Source organism: Erithacus rubecula, assembly GCF_903797595.1.
Source record: "Erithacus rubecula genome assembly, chromosome: 5".
NCBI lineage: Eukaryota > Metazoa > Chordata > Aves > Passeriformes > Muscicapidae > Erithacus > Erithacus rubecula.
The window spans coordinates 55,074,665-55,085,541 of record NC_136687.1 but is presented as its reverse complement, the minus strand read 5'-3'; the positions used below and the strand labels follow the sequence as shown (position 1 = coordinate 55,085,541).

General features: G+C 38.4%; 1 protein-coding gene across 1 annotated transcript; it reads left to right on the top strand.

The window, feature by feature from the left end:
* The first annotated feature begins 1,124 nt into the window (after window positions 1-1,124).
* On the top strand, window positions 1,125-5,922 carry LOC306802713 (uncharacterized protein). Its single transcript, XM_079307235.1, has 5 exons — window positions 1,125-1,384; window positions 3,502-3,645; window positions 4,454-4,477; window positions 5,089-5,168; window positions 5,752-5,922. Exons 1-5 carry the CDS (start codon window positions 1,339-1,341, stop codon window positions 5,863-5,865), a joined length of 408 nt encoding a protein of 135 aa, XP_079163361.1. The 5' UTR covers window positions 1,125-1,338; the 3' UTR covers window positions 5,866-5,922.
* Window positions 5,923-10,877: the final 4,955 nt, after the last annotated feature.

Genomic DNA, 10,877 nt, shown 5'->3' with positions numbered 1-10,877 from the left:
CTTTTTTCTGTGTACAGAGGAGATGCATGAAGATATTAATTTCTTCCTCCAGTGAAATGTTTGTAAGAAGACAGAGAAAACATAGTTGTTGCTGGAGATAGTCTTCAAACAAAGTCTGAGATGAAAATGTTACACAAGCACTCTTTGGGAGAAAGCCTTTGAAAGAAAAAGGATGCATAATTAAAGGAGTTTCATATGCTGGTTAGCAATGGACTTGGAAGGCAAAACATTGTACCTGCATTTCTTACTGCAAGTCTGCTGTAGCCTGATAAATGTTCCAAATAAAAGATAAGGGTGTGCACTGAAAAAAAGCTGTTAATGATACATCCCTGCAAGCATTATGCTGTCCTGTGGAATGGAGATATTGTTATTCATGTTTGCTTGTCACTCCTGAAACTCCAGCTAGTATCTTTTTCATGGGTCCAGGGGACACAAATATTCCCTGCTGCACTGCTGATACCTCAAAAGAAATTGTCTCAGCAGAGGAAGAGGGTGAAGTTTTGACAGCAGGATGATAGCTTGCCAAACAAATTCCTTTATCTTGACAAATTTATTTCTTTTGAATTGAAATTATCAGTAGTCAACTCAGCATATTCTATGGTATACACTCTGATGAAGTTCATATCTCTGTCAACCCATCTGGAGCACTGACTATCAGTTTTGAGATGGACTTGGGATGCACTATGGAAGGCATAACACTGTTTCTTTTAATTGTCCTAAATATCTTGGTATATGAATAGTCACTGCACTTTATAGGCTGGCACTGTTTTTGAATACTTAATTTTATGGTGCACTAAATATTTGTGAATGTATCATGGTCTGTAATCAGTGCCAAAGAAAATGCCTGGCTTTTGTGATCAACAAGCATTGCACTTCCATGTGTCCAGGCTTTTCCATCTGGATGCATTTTCCATTCTTACCAAGAGCTTTGAGATCTACACAGTCTCTTTGTAGGTGAGACATAGAAGAATATCCTCACCCAGACTGGAGTTATAGAAAATGAGCAGTTCAGGACCTGTGTTACATATGGATAGCCCTTGCTGTTCACCTGTTGCTCTCGTGCTTTCTGTGCTCTCTGCACCCTGGGTGAAGGTGACAATTCTATTCAGCAGATCCAAAACTGCTGGAGTGACAGAGCCCATTTGGCATCCCAGCCCTTGCAGCAGGTGTTTCAGGAGCCAGCCTGATTCAGCCAGTAAGCAGCACAGCAGAATGATAAGCACAGCAGGGGCGGGCTCTTGAGGTCTGTGGCTTTGGTGGCACTTCCTTGCTGTGGGGACACTGACACAGGGACTTTGCCCTGGTGCTTTTGCCCTGTTCCAGACACAAAGAGAAAAAATGAAGATGTTTAAGAAAATACCTGTGTTCGTTCTGTTGTTTACAGGTGAGCGAGCATTTCTTTATGTTTTTTTCCTCATCTAATACTTCCATTTAATACTTGCAATTAGTTTTTGAAAATATTTCTAAGTGCATTCTGAATGTTAATTCATATGGCTTGATCTCTAAGTAGAGTCATTGAAAGTGTTTTGTCTGTGCATTATTATATTGTACCACATGAATGATTACTTTAGTTATATCTCTATCAGCAAATTAAGCTTAATGAGTAAACTAATGCTTAAAAAGCACACAATTATTTTTGCCATGCAAATACCTGTGGCACCCCTAATTATAGAACTTCAAGAATAATTTAGGTTGTATTTTAAAGCAATCTTCACTAGGTACAGAAAGACACATGTGCCAGTATAAAAGGTAAGACTTGTTGGAACATTAGTCATCTTAGACTCGTTGATGAATGACAAAAATAAATGTTAATATCAGTTATGATCAATATTCTAACAATCAACAATAGAATTAGAGAAATTATAACACCTACAGCTCATCCCTTTTCATTTGTCTGCACTGCTGGTTGCAGGTAGAGTGGCAGTATCTCAGTGATGCTGCAGGGAAACCAAAAAATTTATTTCAGACCTTTTCCCACCTGCCCCACAAAGACTTTATGAATTTACTGAGTAGAAGTGAGAATGGCTGGGATCTCCCTCTGCAGGTTTCATGAACTTCCCAACTGCACCATTTGCACCATTAGGACTGTCAGCACCCCTTGAATCAGTTCTGTCTAATGAAAATGTTTATGTTTGATACTTAAAATTTGTGACTGAATATTGTATTAGAGAGCCTTGCATAATTGGAGTATAACATTAGACAGTAATGAAAGTGGCTTATGTTTGTCTATTAGAATTTGTGACTAATCGTATCAGTTTCATAAATTTCCACCAGAACACTGTTTCCTTGTGAAAAAGAAAAAGAATAGGCTTAATTTGGTGGGAAGACAGCTTCTTCTTTATACTTCTAAAGGCAACTATAGAAGGAGAATTTAAGAAGGTGCAAAGAGGTGGAGAGGGTTGGCTAATGGACCTTCTTATCATGAAGGCACACGTGTTCTGAAACAAGCCTGGCTGAGAATTATTAATTAATGCATTGCTAACAGGTGCTGCACGTTCTCAGAGAGGCAGTCTGCCCATAAATACTGTTGGGTGCACATGTTTGCTCTCTTCCAGAGAAATGCAGATGGATGTTATGTCTCAAGGGGATGCTATAGGTCTAGGAAAAACTTTGTAGATAGCAAATCTCAGGGGAGACCAGAATTAAATAAGAGATTTTTTTAACTTGTGTGTCCAAGAATCTCACAGGGCAGACCCTGTAATGTTGCAGAGCCCATGTGGAATCTCCTGGAACTTCTGCTTCAATAGAAGAGGTTTTGTTTTGGTCTGTTCCTTATGTCACAACTGGGGCTGTGAAAAGCATCTCCTTAATGCTCCAATAACTTATAAAAGGGTATAGTTTTCCTCTCCTCCAGTCATTAACAAAAAGTTCAGAAAAACTATCTTTCACCCCTCTCCAATTCTTTTTCATTAATTTGCAATTGAAGAGGAGAAGTAATGTGAAAGAAGGGGTGTTAATTATATTTGTTAATTAAAGTAAGCAAATGAGTGTGTCATCATCTCCACCAAAGTGGTTGCTTCCCATTTGAGAAGCATGTAGGGAAAGAGGAAAAGTGAGAAAGAGGATGAATGTATCAATAAACATCCCAGGTGAACTGAGCTGCCATATCCTCATCAAAATGAAAATGGGTTTGCTAATTTTCACAGGGTGCCCAGATCTAATAAAGGCTCTGCTATTGCTCCCTTATAGGTTTAATTTTCTTACTCCAGAGCAAGGAAATAATAGCTGACAAGAATATCTGTGATTTTTTTTAAAGCTGAGTAAATGGCAGTGAGGGGAGTTTTTCCAGACTTTTTCTGAGAAATATCTTAACAATTTCAACTGAAATGTTCACACACAAATAAAGAAAGGATGAAGGTAAACATTCAAAATGTAAAACAGAAGGCAGGATTGTCCAAGTTATGAGTATTTGAATCTTATAACTGAAATTATCAAACAACCTTAATAATACTTGGCATGGCATACTCCAGCAATAATTTATTGAACTATTTTTAATTTTAGGATATCTTTGTAATGCTCAGGGTGAAGTGACAGAACCAATAAAACCAACATCGGAGTTTTCACCTCCTAAGGGACACGGTGCACATACTGAAAGTTCTACACCGGGTCCTGAAGTGGAAACACGTTGGAGTGCTCCTGTACCAGGTCTGTGTTTGAAGTTGTTGCTTCCTTCAAATCCTGAGTCAGTTCTTCCCTCAGGTGTGCACATCTGAGTCTTGTGAACACATTTCTACCCAATAACTATCCTTAGAAGAACTGCAAGCACAAACGAATTTAGCAGTAAAATTACCAATAATAATCAATGTGATTATTTGATAATCATCATCATCATCATCATCATCATCATCATCATCATCAATGTGATTGATTTAAACAGGTTTCCACCTGTTTCTACAGAGGTGGAAGCTGAAGCACAAAGAATATTTCAGTCATCTCAAATAATACAGCCTAAATAATTGCCAAGGGGCAGGAAATGTATAATTTAATATAAAATGTCAGGCATTTTCTGTGATCAGTAGCTAGCTTTGTATTCTATGCCAAGAAAAGAACACTAACAAGGAAGACAACAGCAGAGAAGGTCCCCCAGACCTGTGAGGTGTCTGTAACACCTCTCTGTGCAGCACCTGCCTCTGGGTTGTCTCAAATCCATGGTTTTTCTGGAGTCACTGCTTTCTCAAGGCCACCTCTGCTTCTCACACCACAGCCAAGGGCTGCATGAAGCTTCCTAGCTGAGCTCACGACACGAGTGCTTTCTCAAATCCCACTTTTGTGGGGCTTTGGGTGGCCTCCACAGCAGCTGCTGGGGTGGGGTTAGTAGCTGAAGTGCCAGGGGTTTCACCTGCCCTCCCTCCTTCCTCTGTAGTCTCTCTGCTTCTCATATTGATGTAGCTTTGTTACATGTGGCTGGGCACTTTGCTCAGCCTTCTAATTTTTATTATTTCCCTTCTAGTAGGAAGAAGTCTGCCAACTCTAGTAGGTAAGTTGACAACTTCAGCATATTGTACTTTCGCTAAAATAAGTTTTTCTTTACCAAACTTTTGAATTTTTAACTTCTTTTACTGCATTTGATTATAGAATACAAAAGCTATGTATGGACTTGTCATTAGCCTGAAAAACTCTGCTTTCATATAATAGTATTTAAGACACTCCATAATTGCAAGAATGGTATTTCTCTGGTGATATCAGTAATGAGAGTATCACTCAACTAAACTAAACCATAGTAATTTGCTTTCTTATTGCAATTACTTTGGGCCTTTTTCTTTTAATAAAATCTGTAACACAAATATTAATTTTGTCATCAGCAGTAACTTTGCTAAAAAAAAAAAAAAAATTGGAGATTAATTATAGCACATATTTGCACTGCCAAAAATACAAAGTACTGTAATGATCTATCACATGATTGGCTTATTTCTGTACAAACCCAGAACTGAATGAGATTTTTGTTTGTAGGAAAAATCAAGACCTATATTTTAGTGTCACATATAACTATTTTATGCTGCAAAATTACCCACCACAAATGCAGGTATCAATTTTTTTCCTTGTCTTAATGTCTTAGAGTCATGGTTACCTTTCTTTTTGCTCTTCTAGTGGCAGGAGTCAGCATTGCCCTTGTGTTGCTTTGTATTCTTATTGTTGCTATTTTTTGGTATGCATGGAGAAAATCACAGGTAAGTCAATTTTTTTCAAATATTTGTTGCTGTGTGTATAACATGTATATATTACAGAACATGAACTTTCAGCTTTCCACTTGTCACTCAGATTTCTGATGTTCATTTTAACTGTAGTTGCTTTTCTACTAGGAAGGGGTTTTTTGTTACCATTGGATGGAATTCTTAAAATTAGGTTGCTTATAATCAAAATTTAATTTACCTCAGCTGACCTCTCTTCCTGGGTAGGACCTGCTCACAGTTTGCAGATGTTTTTCATAGAAGGTCCTGATAATTGTAGTGTTCAAGTGAGTTTTATCTGTCTGAATTATTTTAGATCCTATAATTATGAACCATTTCTTATGGTGTAATAATTTATCACAGTCTTAACTGTGATGAGTTAATATTGATAAAAATTAAAATACTAGTTAACTTATAATAAGAATAAATGTAAGGCTATAGTAACAGGTATGCAAAAATATTTTATTACTGAAACAATTTAATAATAAGGAAAAATAGGAGGACTAGTAATATTATACAGACATTATTGGTTTTCCATTTGTGCATGCTGCAGTGATGATAATGCATTTGTGTTTCTTCACAGGAAGGTTCAATTGAACTCAATCCTATTCCCTATGGTGAGGCTGGAGTGTCCCTACGAAACGTTCTGGAGCCTGAGAACCAGCAGGAGTGGCCCTTTGAGAGGGCAGTGCAGTGACAGCAGGACAGAGCTGCAGAACCCTCTGGAGCAAAGAAAAGCCCTCTCGACTCTCAAAAGGGATGTATCTGCAAAAAAAGTTACATTCTTGAAGTTAGAAATGCCCTTGTTAGGGAAAATGCCACACTTAATTATTTTCTAATAAATTAAACCTGCACAGGAACACCACCACCACTGATATTAGCTGGAATGGCACTGTTTGTGCTTGTATACCTGTGAATTTCCTACTGGAAATGGCTCCTGGAGGGTTTTAACTTCCAAAATCTGGTTTGGGCCACAACTAGATTACCAGCATAAACAGTGCTATTCTAGTGCCTGGGAGTTTCCTAGGAATTGTTTCATTTGCTAGTGCAGATATCGTTAGCATTTACAGTTTATTTTAAATTACACAGTTGATAACACCCAGCCATTCATGGTCAGGGATTGTTCTAAGACTGCAAACCTTTGCTTGCTCATTGTGCCGCTCAGGGGAAGAAGCAGTGGAAGAGTGACAGCCTCATCCAAGAAAATTCAGATTTCTGGGCTTAACTGGTTATTAAATTTCAAACCAATTTAATAATAATCAAGAGTCACTCTTGCACTGTTTCTTCCCCTGGGCTCTGGCTGAGCTGAGCTGGGGCCAGGAGACACAAACCCAGAGGGCTGCAGGACCCTGCAGTGACTTGGTACAGACAGGAGGAGCAGAGATGTGAGGGGATTGTCTGAGGTGGCTCCATCAGAATATTCCTGCATGAACTTTGGCAAGTGACCCTTATTCCTGAGCTCCTGGTCTGGAGGCACGACCAGTATATCCTAGCTTATATTTATCTGTAAAAATAAATATATTTAAAAGCACAGATTGTGAGCCCCACAGCCATGAAGCTACCCTGAGAGCTGGAAATCGGCAGGAAAGCACAGATTCTGTTTTTAGGTAAACCTTCTCAAACCAGTGTTATTTTTGCCAGTAATAGTAAAGAACTCTATGGCAGCTTTCAAATTTAGGTGCCAGCTGACATTTTCTACAAATAAAAGTAATTTCTTAATGAAACTCAAAAAGAGATTTTCAGATGGCTTCTGTGAAATAAAATGCAAAGGAATGTTTGAAAGCTCACACCTTTTTTCATCAGCTCCACAGATAACATATCCTTTTCATTTTTCATTTTCATAGATTTATTTTTCATTTCTGTACATTTACTCTGAGTTTAAGAATGAGGTAATTGTATGAATTTTATATGTAGCAGTATTATTTAGGGTGGAAGAGTTTGGCTAAATCTGCTTCCTATATGGTGGATTTTTAATGTGCATCTCCTGTTTTTCTTCCATTTAATAGAAATTTTGTAAGTGCTTAAATGCTTTTTTAGATATTAGATCAAGAGTGCCCTGGGCAACAAACAGCATTAGTTGAATGCAGAAGAAATAAGAATAACAAATATTTGTGAGGAATAATTCATATAAACAATGTTTACAGTGTTTTTTAATTGATGCTTGCAAGCCTCTTTATGAATAACTTTGCTTTTGAAAATGTTTTCAGAGTGGTTGTATTTTATTTCTGAGCTTTCACAGAACTTGTGTGCTAGAAATAATATTTAATATTTGTTATTTGGTGTTCATGTTGGTTATTGCACTGTTGAAAATGTCTGTGATTGCTGAAAAAGTTTTCCTCTACCTTGGATGGCCAGTCTCAGAGGTGTGGATGCTGAGTGCTTAGCAGATAAACACTTGTGGACTTGAAATTATTTGTGTCAATGAAGCCTGAACAGAACCTGGGCTGTCACAAGTGCTCACAAATTGGGGTTTTTGACCCACAGCCCTGCCAAGCAGGGAGCAGCTCATGGGAATGATGGAGCCATGGGGAGAGGGCACTCCCAGCTTTCTGGGGAAACAGGGGAGATGGTTCTGCAAAACTTGAGAGACACATCTTCTGTGGCTCTGATTTGGACATGATGAGCAGAAGCTTGGATATGGAAGTCAGAGCAGCAGCACATCCTACCTGTGATTTGGTGCTACTCACACTCATTTGAAAGGTAAGCATGCTTTTAGCTAGTTTATTCATGTTTCTTCCTGCTGTAGGAAAGTGAGCAGGAATTACCTCAATTTGAAGGAAATTAGTTTTATATAATTTAGAGCTTTTTGAGTACAAGAAGAGAAAAGCAAACTACCCAAAGTAGTGTTGGAACCTTGCTAGTTGGGGATTACTTTTAAAAACAGATTACCCAAAATACCCTTATTGCCAGCACAGGGTGAAGAAGGTTGCTGCAGGTCCCTTCAAGCTCTGAATTTCCAGTTTCCAGCAACCACCAGTTAGATAGTTGTCTTTGTACATCAGCTTGTTTCATTTGTAGATAACTTGCAAAAAGTTGAAAAGCTCTCTACACTGCAGCCAGCAGCACTAGGAGCAGGTGCCTGGGAAAAAAATAAGCATGGGGCAGATGTTGATGGTCTTTCTCACTTTGCATTCAAACCTTTTCAAATTTACTGCCTTGCCAGCAGTGCAGACTTGGCCAGTACAGCATGCTGAAGATATGAGCTCCACAGCTCAAGATTTCTCCCTCCCTTTAAAAAATCTAATAGAGTTGTTCATTGTCCTCTTCATCTTTTTACTATGAGCAAAACCAGTGGACAGTTCTCTTTCCCCTATCATTCATGTTACAGAACCTCCAGCATAATTTTTTCTTCCAAACTAATGGTGTGACTTATCCTGCATTGATTTTAAGTTTAGCACTTTAAAAATGTTAAAGTGCATATGCTTTTAATAACTGGAGGCTAAAAATGGAAAGCTTACTGTACTTTCTGGGGTAATAATGGCAATTTTTACAGTTTCTACAAAATTTTTAAAAGTTGCTGTCTGTGCTTAGGGTGTGAAACACGAGTTTGAAGCAAAAAGGATGTGTTTGGCTAAAGAATATGGACAGTATTTTACATAGTCACTTGTATTAGTTATGTACATCCCTGGATTTATACACATTAGCCATCTTAGTCAAAGCAAAATATTTACTCTTGCTTACCATAAGGATGAACATAAATTGAAAGGTTCACCACAGGCTACATTAACTTCTGTCTCATAAACAGAAGAAACATGAGAAAAAGTTTTCAATACGGTTAATATTGAAAGCAGGGCTGTAAAAACTTAGACATCTTTAACACTTAAAACCTTTCTTATGCAAAGTCATCCTTCAGGCCTTTAAAATTTTATCTGCATACAATTTCTTTCCATTCCTCCTCTGTATATGCTAGATACAAACCCAGCAGCAGCCAGCATGTTTTCCTGTCTATAGAGGTTTAACTTATAAATGCAACCAGACAGAACATTGTAAAGGGTAAATATGATATGGGGTGAGAAAGGACTGGCAGGGCACAGGGTGTTATTAACAATATGTGTCTATTTAGACAGAGAGTAGATGCAGCCACTTCTGCCACCTTTAACAAGAACGTGCAAGCACCTTGCAGTGAATTGTCAAAACTCTGCAAAAAACAAAGCATCCAATAGGCACACAGACAAACACATGCAATACCTTTCTGTCCCACTCTGAGCCTGGCTGGATGGCTGGAAGCAATGGTGCTGGAGACAAACTGGATGCTTTTTTGTTGATAGAACTTTTGATAGAAAGACATCATTCCATTGGCAGGAAGTTTCCAACCAACTGATTTTGAAGCACTAAGTTTTGCTGTCAGACACCACTTTAGAATCACGTTTTAATAGTATTCAAATAATTGACCAGGCTTTTTGTTCCCTCCTGTGTGTGCCCAAGCACAGTGTGGACATGTGACAGAGCAGGACATCTGTGCTGTCTGATGTGGGGACTCCAGCCCATATAAAAGAGCAGGAATGGGGTGTATTCTAATGTGTGCCATTGATAAGGCTTGTGTGAAATGCTCCTGCAGAGATAGGTTCTCCCGTGCCCCTCCCTGGCAACACCCTCTTTTCACTTCATGCAGGAGATAACTTTGTTTGTTTGGGGTTTGTTTTGAACCACAAGCAGCAGAATTTCTTTTGTCATGTTTGTCATCAAAAGTACACCAGACAAGAACAGTTAGTGAGAGATCATTTTGTGTAGCTGTAGTGTAGCCTTAATAAGTGGAATGCCTGGACTGACTTTAGTGGAACTACTTGGTGCATATTTCAGGTATACCTGCCTCTGTTTAATCCAAAATGAAAAAGAAATTTCTGGAGGACTGTTTACCTAATTTTTTTATCAGACTAATTCATATTTTGTAGCAACCTCCATCAAAAATTCTGAAAATTTAGTAGTACCGACTGGACAGGTAAGCATAAAGAAAAAATTGTGTTTCACATACTCTGGTTAACACACTTCTGAGTACCTAGAATCATAGACTGGTTTTGGATGGAAGGAACCTTGAAAATCATCTGTTTCAACCCCCTTGCCATGCATAGGGACAACTACTACTACTGGGCTGTTCACAGTCCAGTCCTACCTCGTGCAAACATTTTGGTTTTTCATTATTACAGACAGCAAAATCAACTCTGTGAAACAATGCAAAGTGCAGCTCCCTCTCTTCTCCACAGAATGCAGAATTGCTGCCTTTAGCAGAGAGTAAAATTATTCAGAGGAATCAAACCTGTTTAGTCAGTCGCTACTAAGGAGGCTGTTGTTTTCTAGGGGGGAAAAACCCCCATTTTTATGTTGTTTATTCCATCATTTATTAGTTGGTAAAAATCTCATATTTGCACAAGGAGCCTTCCTTCATCTAGCACAGGTTTTGTAATGTTCTGCAATACTAATGCCCACATAGTTGTTAAGCAACTTTGTGACATTTTGAGAAGTTGGCCATGGTGCTTTGTGCTTCTTGGGGCTCAAGCCCACACCATTCAGGAGGTTTCAGAAGTGTTGCTGATCACTTCTAACCAAATTAATTTTCTTTGGAACTGTGACCCAAACTGTGCAGAATTTTCTCACGTCAGTAATTGACTGGAGTCATCAAAATCACTCACAGGAGCAATTTACTGAGTTTCATTTCATTTGCTTTGTGCTACAGATACTGTGTTTCTATTCTCTTCTACCATGCAAATTCTT

Excerpts from the sequence above, each read along its gene's own strand:
- LOC306802713 (XM_079307235.1), top strand. The coding sequence starts at position 1,339 with ATGAAGATGTTTAAGAAAATACCTGTGTTCGTTCTGTTGTTTACAG. Across the intron at positions 3,646-4,453 it reads TTGGAGTGCTCCTGTACCAG|GAAGAAGTCTGCCAACTCTA; the intron begins GTCTGTGTTTGA and ends CCCTTCTAGTAG. Across the intron at positions 5,169-5,751 it reads ATGCATGGAGAAAATCACAG|GAAGGTTCAATTGAACTCAA; the intron begins GTAAGTCAATTT and ends GTTTCTTCACAG.